Source organism: Hylaeus volcanicus, chromosome 5 (assembly GCF_026283585.1).
Source record: "Hylaeus volcanicus isolate JK05 chromosome 5, UHH_iyHylVolc1.0_haploid, whole genome shotgun sequence".
Lineage (NCBI taxonomy): Eukaryota > Metazoa > Arthropoda > Insecta > Hymenoptera > Colletidae > Hylaeus > Hylaeus volcanicus.
Genome location: NC_071980.1, coordinates 28400785 through 28412937, shown reverse-complemented (window position 1 = coordinate 28412937; position 12153 = coordinate 28400785). Strand labels below are relative to the sequence as shown.

Here is a 12153-nt window from a genome sequence, read left to right as displayed (position 1 = left end):
TACTGCCTGATCTGTGAAGCTTGTCCTCCAGGGTGTCGGGTGTTCGCTGGTTTCACCTGGCGAGAGTCGTTCGATACATAAATCGCGCCGATTTATTCTCGTCCTGGGTGACATAAACTTGCGAATATGGGCGACGATGGTCATCCGTCCGTTGGTTTCGAGGGTGATACGAAATAAGTGGTCGAATAATTTTCGAATAGTAAGTATTCGAATGATATTGGAATATTTGGTGTATCGAATTATCATACAGGTATTTCCCTACTTTATTATCATTCGAATATTTACTCGTACATGATTCAAGTATCTGTCTATTCGAATACTTGTCGAATCCAGAAAGAATTCGATAAAAAGTCACAGTCCCAGGCTATTGTCGCCAAGGAGCAACGAACATTCGTCTGTTTCTGTTTGCTCGTGACATTTTGAACGCGTTCTTGCTACACCTTCGAGCCGAGAAGCCACGAGCCCGAAACCTCGTCCTTGAACTTCCTAACGACGGGCCATCCTCGTCGTGATTCGCACGGGTGCCATCGCGGACTTTTCTAGCCGTCGTCGACCTCGAAAGTCGGTCTCGAGATGCGTGAAATCGTGCATATCCAAGCTGGACAATGCGGCAACCAGATCGGTGCCAAGGTCAGTGTCACGAGCGAACTCTCCAAGTGCGGGCTCTGGACTTCCAAAGAAACGAAGAACTCGACCAAGAACTTTTACTACGTTATTTCTACCATATCTCTCTTTCCATTCTCGATTTTCCATGTGTCAGCGAACGACGATCGTGAAATCTAACCTTAAGTTACCATTCTCGAGTTACGTAGGAGCAGATGCAAGCCATGGTGGTCTGAGCTATCTATTTCTCCATTTAAAAAAAACCTTTTCTTTCGTTAATCTCTGTGGACTCCACCTACGGGTCGATTCCTTTTCTTAAATTTCATTTAAATGCACCGCTATGGCTTTCGCCATCCTTACAGTATTCCTTTTCAGGGAGTGAAATTTGATCTCCGTTGCGCTCATCTTTGTACACGTCTCGGGAGAGTGAGAAACTATCGAGTGTGAGTGGAGAAGAATGAAAGGTGGGAATAACGTTATAACGATCTGGTAGAGAGAAATCGCGACAACCTGACAGGGAATACTGTGTACAACGTATTGGTAACATCGCGGTACAGCGCAAAAATACTTGTTCTACAGTCGTTTCGGGTGCGGTACGGACAAGTTCTTTTGCGTCTACGACAAATCACGAACACACAGCGGCGTTGCGTCCCTAGATGGCAATTATGCAACCGTCTGACCGTTTCTTTTCGAACAACAGTTTTGGGAGGTGATTTCGGACGAGCACGGCATCGATCCAACCGGTACGTACCACGGAGACTCGGACCTTCAGCTAGAGCGCATCAATGTCTACTACAACGAAGCATCCGGTGGTAAATACGTGCCACGTGCCATTTTGGTCGACTTGGAGCCTGGCACTATGGACTCCGTTCGCTCTGGAGCGTTCGGGGAGATATTCAGACCCGACAATTTCGTGTTCGGACAGTCAGGGGCTGGCAACAACTGGGCCAAAGGCCACTACACCGAGGGAGCCGAATTAGTCGACTCTGTTCTCGACGTGGTCAGAAAGGAAGCCGAGAGTTGCGACTGTCTGCAAGGATTCCAGCTAACCCACTCCCTGGGCGGTGGCACAGGATCAGGCATGGGCACCTTGCTCATTTCCAAGATCCGCGAGGAGTACCCTGACAGGATTATGGCTACCTTCTCCGTAGTCCCATCCCCGAAAGTCTCCGACACAGTCGTGGAACCCTACAACGCCACCCTGTCGGTTCACCAGTTGGTAGAGAATACCGATCAAGCTTACTGCATCGATAACGAGGCCCTCTACGACATCTGCTTCCGAACCCTGAAGCTTTCCACTCCGACGTACGGAGACCTTAACCACCTAGTTTCGGCCACCATGTCCGGAGTTACCACGTGTTTGAGATTCCCTGGTCAGCTGAACGCTGACCTGAGGAAACTGGCGGTGAACATGGTTCCCTTTCCGCGTCTACACTTCTTCATGCCTGGGTTCGCACCCCTAACGTCGCGGGGAAGCCAGCAATACAGAGCGTTGACGGTGCCCGAGCTCACCCAGCAGATGTTCGACGCGAAGAACATGATGGCTGCCTGCGATCCGAGACACGGCAGGTATCTGACCGTGGCTGCCGTTTTCCGTGGAAGGATGTCGATGAAGGAGGTGGACGAGCAGATGCTGAACATCCAAAACAAGAACAGCTCGTACTTCGTCGAGTGGATCCCCAACAACGTGAAGACTGCCGTCTGCGACATCCCACCTCGCGGTCTGAAAATGTCCGCCACCTTCATAGGAAACTCCACCGCTATTCAGGAGCTGTTCAAGAGGATCTCCGAGCAGTTCACCGCCATGTTCAGGAGGAAGGCGTTCCTTCATTGGTACACCGGCGAGGGGATGGACGAGATGGAGTTCTCGGAAGCGGAATCGAACATGAACGACCTGGTGTCGGAGTACCAACAGTACCAGGAGGCCACCGCAGAGGACGAGGGAGAGTTCGACGAGGAGGAAGAGGCGGAGGAGAAGTAAAACGATTTCTCGACTTCTTCTCCTCGCTGTTCTCGCGGGACGGGGGCCCTCGATCGGCGACGAGGACAGCAAATTTCTCGTGCAGGCTCGACGAGAACCGAATCTTCCGAACGCACTATACCGAATTCTTCAAAATGGGTTGTTAGCTTTGTATACGTATGTAGCGGACTCGTTCGCGCCGATTTTTCTCAACGACACCTTTTTACCACCGATTTTTGATCGATTTTTATGCTTTGATCGACTTTACATATATAATATACGTGTATACATATGTTGTAAGTGATTTTAGAGAAAATGTATTACCTTTGTTGAACATTTAATAGACATACTCTTTATGGTACATGGATAACGGCGTCGTGTCTAGATTTCGAACGACGACGCGGGGATCCTGGGCGATCGAGGGAGCCAAGGTATGTATTGCGAGAGGGAAAACGCGGTTCTATGTGTTACTTGATTTTTTTTTTTTTTGATTTTTTTAGTAGTCGAGCAGAGTCAAAGTATAAATACAGAAACGTAGCGTTGCGTAGGAGCAGGATGACGAGGTTCATCGAATAAACTTGCTTTACAACCTAACCCAGCTAAATCCTTAAATTGCAATCTACATTAAACACAAAATGTTTAAACTTGTACCGTTATGCTATGGGGAACAGGATGCGATATTAAATAAATTAGACAAATAAAGATAAAAGACTAAACAGAAGATTAAATAGACAGGAGAAGGAAACACAGGATTCCTTTTGCACTAGAGAAAGAAGCTTACACTTATTTATTACTTGGTAGCGTGCAATGTAAATGTACTGAGGGGTCGCGGAGGCCATTATCGCAGCTTAGCATCGAACCTGTTGACGTCCTTCGAGCCAACTGGGATTGATGAAGCAGAGACCTTGGTAAAAATTGGTGATCACGTATTATCTCATCGGTGCCTCGAGGACAAACACTTTATTATTGCGTACCCGTCGCGGATCGCCTGGAACGAGCATTATTGCGCGCTAGTTCCAACCGTCGATCGTAATAGATTCAATTGCACCATTTAATATATAATTATCGCGTCGATAATAAATTCTTTCTACTGCTCGAAATAACGATCAACGTGTTGTACCGTTTCTGATGGATCATCCCGTACACGAATCGATCGATAAATTATGGGAAACAACAATCGAACTCGATTCTCAGCCTCCCGATGGTTGCTGGCTCGCCACCTTGGCGACATAACCCTTTCCGACCTCGAAATTTCCAACGACGGTAAAATTCTCGGTGTAAAAATTTTAGTATAAGAGCGCACAGATCTAAAAAAGAAAAAAAGAGAGAAAATGCGAGAAATTGTGAACGTGCAGCTAGGCCAGTGTGGGAATAACGTAGGAGGTAAGGTAGGACCGTTAACCTCCGCTATTCTCTCGAGTATACTTTCAATGTCGCGATGAAGCGCCATTTTACTTTCTATCTTTCCTTGCAGTTTTGGGAAGCAATCGCAGACGAGCACGGTCTGGCTCCCGACGGTGTCTTTTACGGCGAATCGAGCCTCCAGTTGCAACGAATGAACGTCTACTTCACCGAGGCACCAGGTATACGTTGAATGTACAGTTCGACTACTCATGAAAACTTACTATCGGCTCTTTAAATAATATACTAACATATCTCACTGTTTTCTTTTTAGGGCGCAAATTCGTCCCCAGATCCGTCATGGTCGACCTCGACTCAGGAAGCTTGAACTCGTTGATATCGGGCCCGTTTGGCAGATTATTCAAGCCAGATAACTTCGTGTGTGGACGCGCAGGTGCAGGGAACAACTGGGCCAAAGGTTACTACACCGAAGGTGCAGAGCTTGCTGACACAGCATTGGATCTTATTCGTTTAGAGGCAGAGAACTGCGATCTCATGCAAGGTAAGTTGCCTTGGGTAACAGTCGAACGTTGAGTAATTCTAGCTTTCGAGTAATGGTAAGGCTAGGTAATGTAGAATCCTATGAAGGATTTATCGACAGAGTGTTCTACACCATCAGAACGACGACCTGTTTTAACGATCGAGCCTTCTACATTGCCCAATCTTACCGATAGATCACTCTACATTACCAAATCTACTCTCATCTTCGATCTTCTTCAGGTATCCAACTACTCCACTCGCTGGGCGGTGGTACAGGTTCGGGTATGGGCTCCCTGCTGTCAATAAAGTTAAAAGACGAGTATCCCGACCGAATCCTCAAGACTTACAGCGTGATACCCTCGCCAATGATGTCAGACGTCGTGGTGGAGCCCTACAACGCGATACTGTCCCTTGGAAAGTTCGTGGACTATACCAGCCAGACGTACTGTATGGACAATCAGGCTCTTCATCACATTTGCACGCGTATTCTGAAAATTTCTACGCCCACGTTCGCCGACGCCAATCACTTAATCTCTGCCTGCATGGTTGGCATCACCGCCTGTCTGAGATTCCCAGGACAACTGAACACGGACCTGAGGAAGCTGCAGGTGAACATGGTACCGTTCCCCAGACTCCACTTCTTCGTTCCTGGCTACGCGCCTCTCACGTCCAGAAGCTCTGCTCCTTACTCGATCCTCTCCATTCCAATATTAACTCAACAATTGTTCAGTGGAAATAACATGCTCGCCTACTGCGATCCATTGATGGGCAAGTTTATGACCATCGCCGCCATCTTCAGGGGCAGGATGTCGACCAAGGTTACGTAAATGATTTTTTAGAGAAGAGTTGATTTTATTTCGCTCGAATTTTCCTTCAATAGTCTCGTCTGCTTTCAGCACGTGGACGAGCAGATGTTGAACATACGCAACAAAAATAGTTCCTACTTCATCGAGTGGATTCCTAACAACATTCAGACCGCGATCTGCGACATTCCTCCGCGAGGCCTGGCCGTAAGCGCCACGATGGTATCGAACACGACGGCGATCCAAGAAACGATCAAAAGGTTGATGAACTTGTTCGACGGTATGCTGAAGAAAAAGGCCTACCTGCACTGGTACACGGCGGAGGGAATGGACGAGACCGAGTTCTTCGAAACTCAGGCGAGCATGCGAGATCTAGTTTCGGAGTACCAGCAGCACCAGGAAGCCGAGGCTGAATCCAGCTTCGAAGATGAAACACCAGGGTTCGAAGAATGATTAAAACTGACGTGGAAAGGTAATAGTATGTTTTTTTTTAGCTTTATTTCGCTTGCTTGCAGAGTAGTTCTTAATAAGAGAATTCAGATGGGAAGTAAATCGGGACACGAGTACTCGAAAAAGAAAAGTATATTTTCGTAAGGAACAAACTTGCGCTACATTAAAACGCGTGCCACGGTTATACGCATACTATATAAGTTCTGTGGATGTAACGAAGAAGGCAGATTTTTGGTTGAGGTGCTTTGGTGTTTGGTCGTTGCCGATTGTCTCCTACGAGCCCTTGGACACTCGTTCCATTCTTCTAGAGTATCCCTTCTAGAGTATCCCGTCGAGCGATCTCGCGCCGTCGTCCTCGACGCTGTTCAAGGATCCAAACGTAGCGTTTAAGAATCTCCAGAGAGCACAACGTTGAGACGCTTGTATTGGACGCTGCATCTTCGCGAGTATTTATACATATATATAAAAAAAAAAAAGGAGTATCGTGTATATATAAAAGTATAAAAAGAGCTCCTCGAACGCGTCGCAGACTCGAGACTCGTCTCGCCTCGACGAAGCTGAAAAGAGCAGAGACAGAGACCAGAGATGAGCAAAATTCTCGATAGAAATTTCGAATTACTGCAATTTCGCTTCTAAAATGAAATGAAATGTTGAATCGAGCGAACGACAGGGAATAGAATAGAACAGCGATTGCTGAGAAGAACAGAACTTTGCTCATCTCTGCTAGAAACGAAATCAGAGAACGAGAGTGATCGAAGCCAGAAACTCCCAATTCTTGTCTGCAGATCTACTCCTGCTCGCAGGTCTCGAAGTCGTCGGCGCATTCCTCAGCCTCGAAGTCCTCTTCAGCTGTGGCTTCTTGGTACTGTTGGTATTCCGAGACCAAGTCGTTCATGTTGGATTCCGCCTCCGTGAACTCCATCTCGTCCATCCCCTCGCCAGTGTACCAATGAAGGAACGCCTTCCTTCTGAACATGGCGGTGAACTGCTCGGAGATCCTCTTGAACAACTCTTGAATGGCGGTGGTGTTTCCAATAAAGGTGGAGGACATCTTGAGGCCCTTTGGGGGGATGTCACAGACGGCAGTCTTTACGTTGTTAGGTATCCACTCGACGAAGTAGGAGCTGTTCTTGTTCTGGACGCTTAACATTTGCTCGTCCACCTCCTTCATCGACATCCTTCCACGGAAGACGGCAGCCACCGTCAGATACCTGCCGTGTCTTGGATCGCAGGCAGCCATCATGTTCTTGGCGTCGAACATCTGTTGCGTGAGTTCTGGCACAGAGAGCGCAGAGTACTGCTGCATGGACCTGGACGTCAACGGTGCGAAACCGGGCATGAAGAAGTGTAGACGCGGGAATGGCACCATATTCACCGCCAGCTTCCTCAGATCCGCGTTCAGTTGGCCTGGAAACCTGAGACAAGTCGTTACGCCGGACATGGTCAGCGAGACCAGGTGGTTCAGGTCCCCGTAGCTGGGATTCGAGACCTTCAGGGTGCGGAAGCAGATGTCGTAAAGGGCTTCGTTGTCGATGCAGTAGGTCTCGTCGGTGTTCTCCACCAGCTGGTGAACCGACAGAGTGGCGTTATAAGGCTCCACCACGGTGTCGGACACTTTAGGCGACGGCATCACCGAATAAGTGTTCATGATCCTGTCGGGATACTCCTCGCGGATCTTGGAGATGAGCAGGGTGCCCATTCCGGATCCAGTGCCTCCTCCCAAGGAGTGGGTGAGCTGGAAGCCTTGCAGACAGTCGCAGTTCTCGCATTCCTTTCTGACCACATCGAGCACAGAGTCGACTAATTCGGCTCCCTCGGTGTAGTGACCTTTGGCCCAGTTGTTGCCAGCCCCTGACTGCCCGAACACGAAGTTGTCGGGCCTGAAGAGCTTCCCATAGGCGCCTGAACGAACGGCGTCCATGGTGCCTGGCTCGAGGTCCAGTAGAATAGCTCTCGGTACATATTTGCCTCCACTAAAACTTCCTCCTCCATTGGTGGACGTCGCGACTGGAACAGTACACGTAGACTAGATCCGGTAGTGCGGGGATTTAGGGTTGAGGGTGTACATAGTGAATCATTGAAGGAGCCTAAGAAATCGTGAAACAAACGCTTGGCATTGGAACGTGCGCGTTTATTCCAAAGTCGGCGCCGCTCGCGTCTTCTACGACGCGTCCTGTCGTCCATATTAAACGAGCTTGAAAAGGTATTGTCATTCCAACCAAAAACTCTCGACAACGCCTTTAAATGGTCGACGGAAATGCGTATACGGTTTCGACTGACGCGTCCCGTGGTTTGCAAATCAGACGTCCAGGTGGTTAATTTCGCTTCGAAAACGACGCTCACGACGATACACGGACGGCCGAAAAATGATAATAGATCGATTTATAGCGGAGGTTTCAATTTTTTTCGATACTCGCCGAGGAATGAAATTCGGTGCCAAGAGGGCGCGGTCGTGATGGCGTCGCGAAAAAACGTACAACTCGCCTCGCGAATTCCTTAGGGTGAAAGCCAAGGGTGAACACACAAAGCGGCTATTTCGGTCGTAAAATGCGACCTCTCGCGTGTCTCGTTTTTCCCCCATGTTCAGCGAGAGTGGCTTCTATTTTCGTTCGCGAACAAGTCTCGCGACGCGTAATCTCTAGAGACATCGCGGCTGTGATCTGATTTCGACAGAAACTTGAAACGTCGCCGACGAATCCTTACCGGAAGCCTCGTTGTAGTACACGGAGATTCGTTCCAGCTGCAGGTCGCTGTCCCCGTGATAGATCCCGGACTGATCGATCCCGTGCTCCTCGGAGATCACTTCCCAGAACTGTAACGCAAACGTTGATTCCATTATCCGATATCGATCGTTGGTCGAAGCATTGCGAGATGGGAAGGAGTTGAGGAGAGGGGAAGCAAGGATAACGCATCGTCCAAAAATAGAGATACACGAAATTAACGCGGCTTCTGCCCTCCTGGCTCGTGTCCCCATACTCCCTGGACCCCGAGTCGTTGCTCTTCTCCATTTCCTCGCCTTCACTATTTTCTCCCATCTATTAATAGTCTAGCGTCGCGGTGACGGCGACGCGAACCGAACCCTTAGAATACTCTAAGCGCCAGCAACCCTCTACGACCAACAGGAGAAGAATCTTTGTTTCCTCTTTAAAGTAGAATGCTCGAGAAGCCATGAAAAGTATACTCTAGGAAGCAACAGGATACCAACTCTTTTATAAATCTCGTGGCATTATTTTTAAATCCTTGCATGTTCAGGAATTTTTCAAAATCACAAGATTATCAAAATTCCAGAGTATTCTACCCTTCGACAAAGTTTCATCTCTGCGCGGTCGTGCATTGTCGAAGACAATCTTCTCGGTACCGTACAGTCCATGCCATACCGCGACAAAAGGTCAGGACGCGACCACGATCGTTAATGACCAAGACGATCGTTGGCCAGAAATGAACGGTTAATAGATCCGCGCCGCGACTCTGGCCGAGATCGAGCAGAGATCTGGAAGCGAGGTACTCTTAATTACTAGAGCGGCACAGCCAATTAGGGCTGCTCGTTCTCTCTCCCGTCCAATTACTCGAACGGTCCAACTGGCCTCTCCTTGCAGCGGCAAGGAACGAACTACGCCCCTTTGTTCCGAATGCGATTTACAATCGGTCGCCCGACGTCGTTTTCCGCGCGGAAGAATTTAACGATCGTCCTGAGAACTCCGGGGTGCCTAACTCCGCGAAATACCACGGGTGTACAGAGTACAACTGGGAACTCAACAGTTGGTCTCGTTTTCGAAATTAGATAAATTCTGTTCCTTTTCTCGAAACGTGCGATCCGAAGCTGACCCAACGTAAATATCTATCCCTCGAGCAATGATGTCTTCCAACCGGGTCGCCAGCAGCCAAGAACTGTTTATTTTCGTTGAGTTAGGGTTATTTTCAAACCCGGAATACAGAAAGCAGCAGAACGTTGCGGTAGGTAGGGACACTCGGCAGACACCGGCATCCTGACCGCGAGCGTCTCGTTTATGCTTTGTTTACGTCAAAAACCGGGGGGAGGGGGGGCATCGTTTACAACGCGAATGAGAAATCGTTAGGCTCGCATTCCGCATCCACGAAACCAATTCGGAGCCACGCTACGCTGGATGCACTCTAGGTGCATTCAAAGTGTTAATTAAGTTTCGACCAGTAATTTCGATGCGGGAATTCCGCGTCTTCGACTTGTTAATTAGGCGATCAAAGGCCAATGCACGCTATCGGTATCGGTATTTGCATCGAATTCCAAGCCTGCTACGGGAATCGTTCGTTTCCTTCTTCGTCCTCATCGACCAGTCGCGGCGCGTTTTCAGTCGACAAGTTACGAAGCCCTTTGCCAGCTAAAGAACGAGCCTCTTTAAATTCCAACTGATTACCAGCCACCGCCTTATCTTTAATTCGATTAACAGCTCGGCCTCGAACGGGAGGGAATCTTCTTGTTCCAAAATAGCGGACAGAACCCTCTTTAAAATAATACCAATTCTCGAGGAACGACGGCCACCTTCCTGTTTCTTTCAAATGTTAACATTTCTTTAAATTAAACGCTTTAGAGTTCGTTGCGGCGAGACTCAAAAATTACCCCGAACATATAGAAATTGAAAAAGCAATACTTCATTCTATCACTCGACTCTACGTAGACTCTACGTTAACTTCTTGGGGAGTTACTTTATTAAAGATGTACGATCATTGATATACGTCATTGGAAAATTTAACGCTAAATATTTGTTTACCCTTCGAATAAAAAAAAAGAAAAAAAAACTCAGAAACGAAACGTACACGTGTACCGATATTTCTGAAGAGCTCGAATAAAATCTACCATCAAGCTTCCAAACGATGCTCCAACAAACCATTTTACACGAAGTAAAATGAAATGAAACTATACACCGTGGCACCACGAATGAAACAGTGTCCCAAGAAGTTTAAAAGGACAGGTGACGACCTACCTTCGCGCCAATCTGATTTCCGCATTGTCCAGCCTGAAGATGCACGATCTCCCTCATTTTGCGCTCGGTCCGGATTCTTCGCGTACCCTTGGCGACGTCGAGAGGGTGGAAAGGTGCGGTCCGAAGCGAACAGCTGATCCCTTCGGGCGGAGTCCCGTGCGTCGGTCGCGTAGACGTGGAATCTCGAGCGAAGCGTGGTGCACGAGTGCGAGGATCGCGCGCGGAGAGAGCGTGTGCAGCGAAGCGGGCGCAGAGAGTAGACTGTCGTGTCGCGCAGGAGTGCCGGGGCGGTGTGGAGCGGAGCGGAGTGGAGCCCTGCGGAGCGAAACTGACGAGGAATATACGCGTTCGTGTCGGTGTCCTGAGGTCGACTCGAACCGAGACTCGTTCACCCGCAGGCCTGCACCAGCCTTTGCGAGCAGGGGGGGGGGGGGGGTTGACGACTGACGAGGAGAGGAGTCAGGCGACGAGGATGATAGTGCTCGAACACCGGATATACTAGGAACGGAGAAGTCAAGGAAATCCCCGTTTGAAGGAACACATCGACGTCAGTAAGGGAATTAAAGAGGTTCAATTGATTACAGTTGGAAAGAAGAAATTGTATCGAAAGAAAGAAATTGTTGTTTGAGGAGGGAATGCAAGGGGTACTGGAGCTGAGATTCTTTTAGAAAACTACCAGATACGTAGTATTTATGAAACTAGATGATCTGGCTGTAATTGGAATTTTCCGATTGGAATTTATCGAACAAATAGAGATCCAAAGAAGTTATCAATTAAGAAGTTGCAATTTTTCATGCTTGAAGGAGGTGTAATTAACACTCGATCTTCTATGGTTTACAAGCGACGAGTCACGATGTTTCTTGGAACAGCACGGTCGATACAATCGATCCACGCAACGCACAAATGCTGGTCTCGGGTTCCCCTTTCCCTGTACTTTTCCACTTTATCCAAATTCCTGACCTGCAGCTCGGTTAAACACGGAAAATTGCAACCTCCTCCGAATGAAGAATGAGTGTCAGTAGTCAAGGATGAGAGATTGGTATGAATCGTTTAGAAGGGTTGCAGGGGATATCTCAACTCTGTGTTGCAGCGACCAGACTTTGAGGAACGAAGAAAGGTTGAAAGGCATCTCAAGTAGCAAGAAAAAACTAGTCAACTTCTAGAATAATTTGATCATAATTTGCTTCCGGTCTCCCGTGAAAAAGAAATATTCCGGAACTTGGCATTTTGCAATCCAACGAGTGAGGCTTCTGCCATAACGTTCGACTTCCGTATCTGGCCAACTAGCATCGAAAAAAAAGCAACAGAGAACAGGATATCCTGTTCAATGGACTCGAGGCGCATCCAGCGGAAATGCAACTCGAGCGAGGATACCCTTTCGGGGGCTACGTCCTTGCGGTGTTCGAGGCAGAAATATTTTTACTTCGTCCCGTTGAATTCCACGGATTCTCGAGACCTCGATATCGCTGGAAGTCGAGAGGAACGTTCGAACGAACGG

At 48.3% G+C, this 12153-nt stretch overlaps 3 protein-coding genes across 3 annotated transcripts; 2 read left to right on the top strand and 1 right to left on the bottom strand.

Annotated features, from left to right (window-relative positions):
• The first annotated feature begins 128 nt into the window (after nucleotides 1-128).
• LOC128876608 (tubulin beta chain) lies at nucleotides 129-2924 on the top strand. The gene is made up of 2 exons (XM_054123099.1): nucleotides 129-630; nucleotides 1304-2924. The coding sequence occupies exons 1-2, from the start codon at nucleotides 574-576 to the stop codon at nucleotides 2582-2584; spliced, it is 1338 nt and encodes a 445-aa protein (XP_053979074.1). The 5' UTR covers nucleotides 129-573; the 3' UTR covers nucleotides 2585-2924.
• A 156-nt stretch (nucleotides 2925-3080) lies between these two features.
• On the top strand, nucleotides 3081-5754 carry LOC128876606 (tubulin beta chain-like). Its single transcript, XM_054123095.1, has 5 exons — nucleotides 3081-3951; nucleotides 4038-4146; nucleotides 4239-4466; nucleotides 4685-5262; nucleotides 5341-5754. Exons 1-5 carry the CDS (start codon nucleotides 3895-3897, stop codon nucleotides 5698-5700), a joined length of 1332 nt encoding a protein of 443 aa, XP_053979070.1. The 5' UTR covers nucleotides 3081-3894; the 3' UTR covers nucleotides 5701-5754.
• Nucleotides 5755-5825: 71 nt separating this feature from the next.
• LOC128876605 (tubulin beta chain-like) lies at nucleotides 5826-11342 on the bottom strand. Its single transcript, XM_054123093.1, has 3 exons — nucleotides 10656-11342; nucleotides 8401-8509; nucleotides 5826-7704 (listed from the first exon to the last, which is right to left on the bottom strand). Exons 1-3 carry the CDS (start codon nucleotides 10710-10712, stop codon nucleotides 6485-6487), a joined length of 1386 nt encoding a protein of 461 aa, XP_053979068.1. The 5' UTR covers nucleotides 10713-11342; the 3' UTR covers nucleotides 5826-6484.
• Nucleotides 11343-12153: the final 811 nt, after the last annotated feature.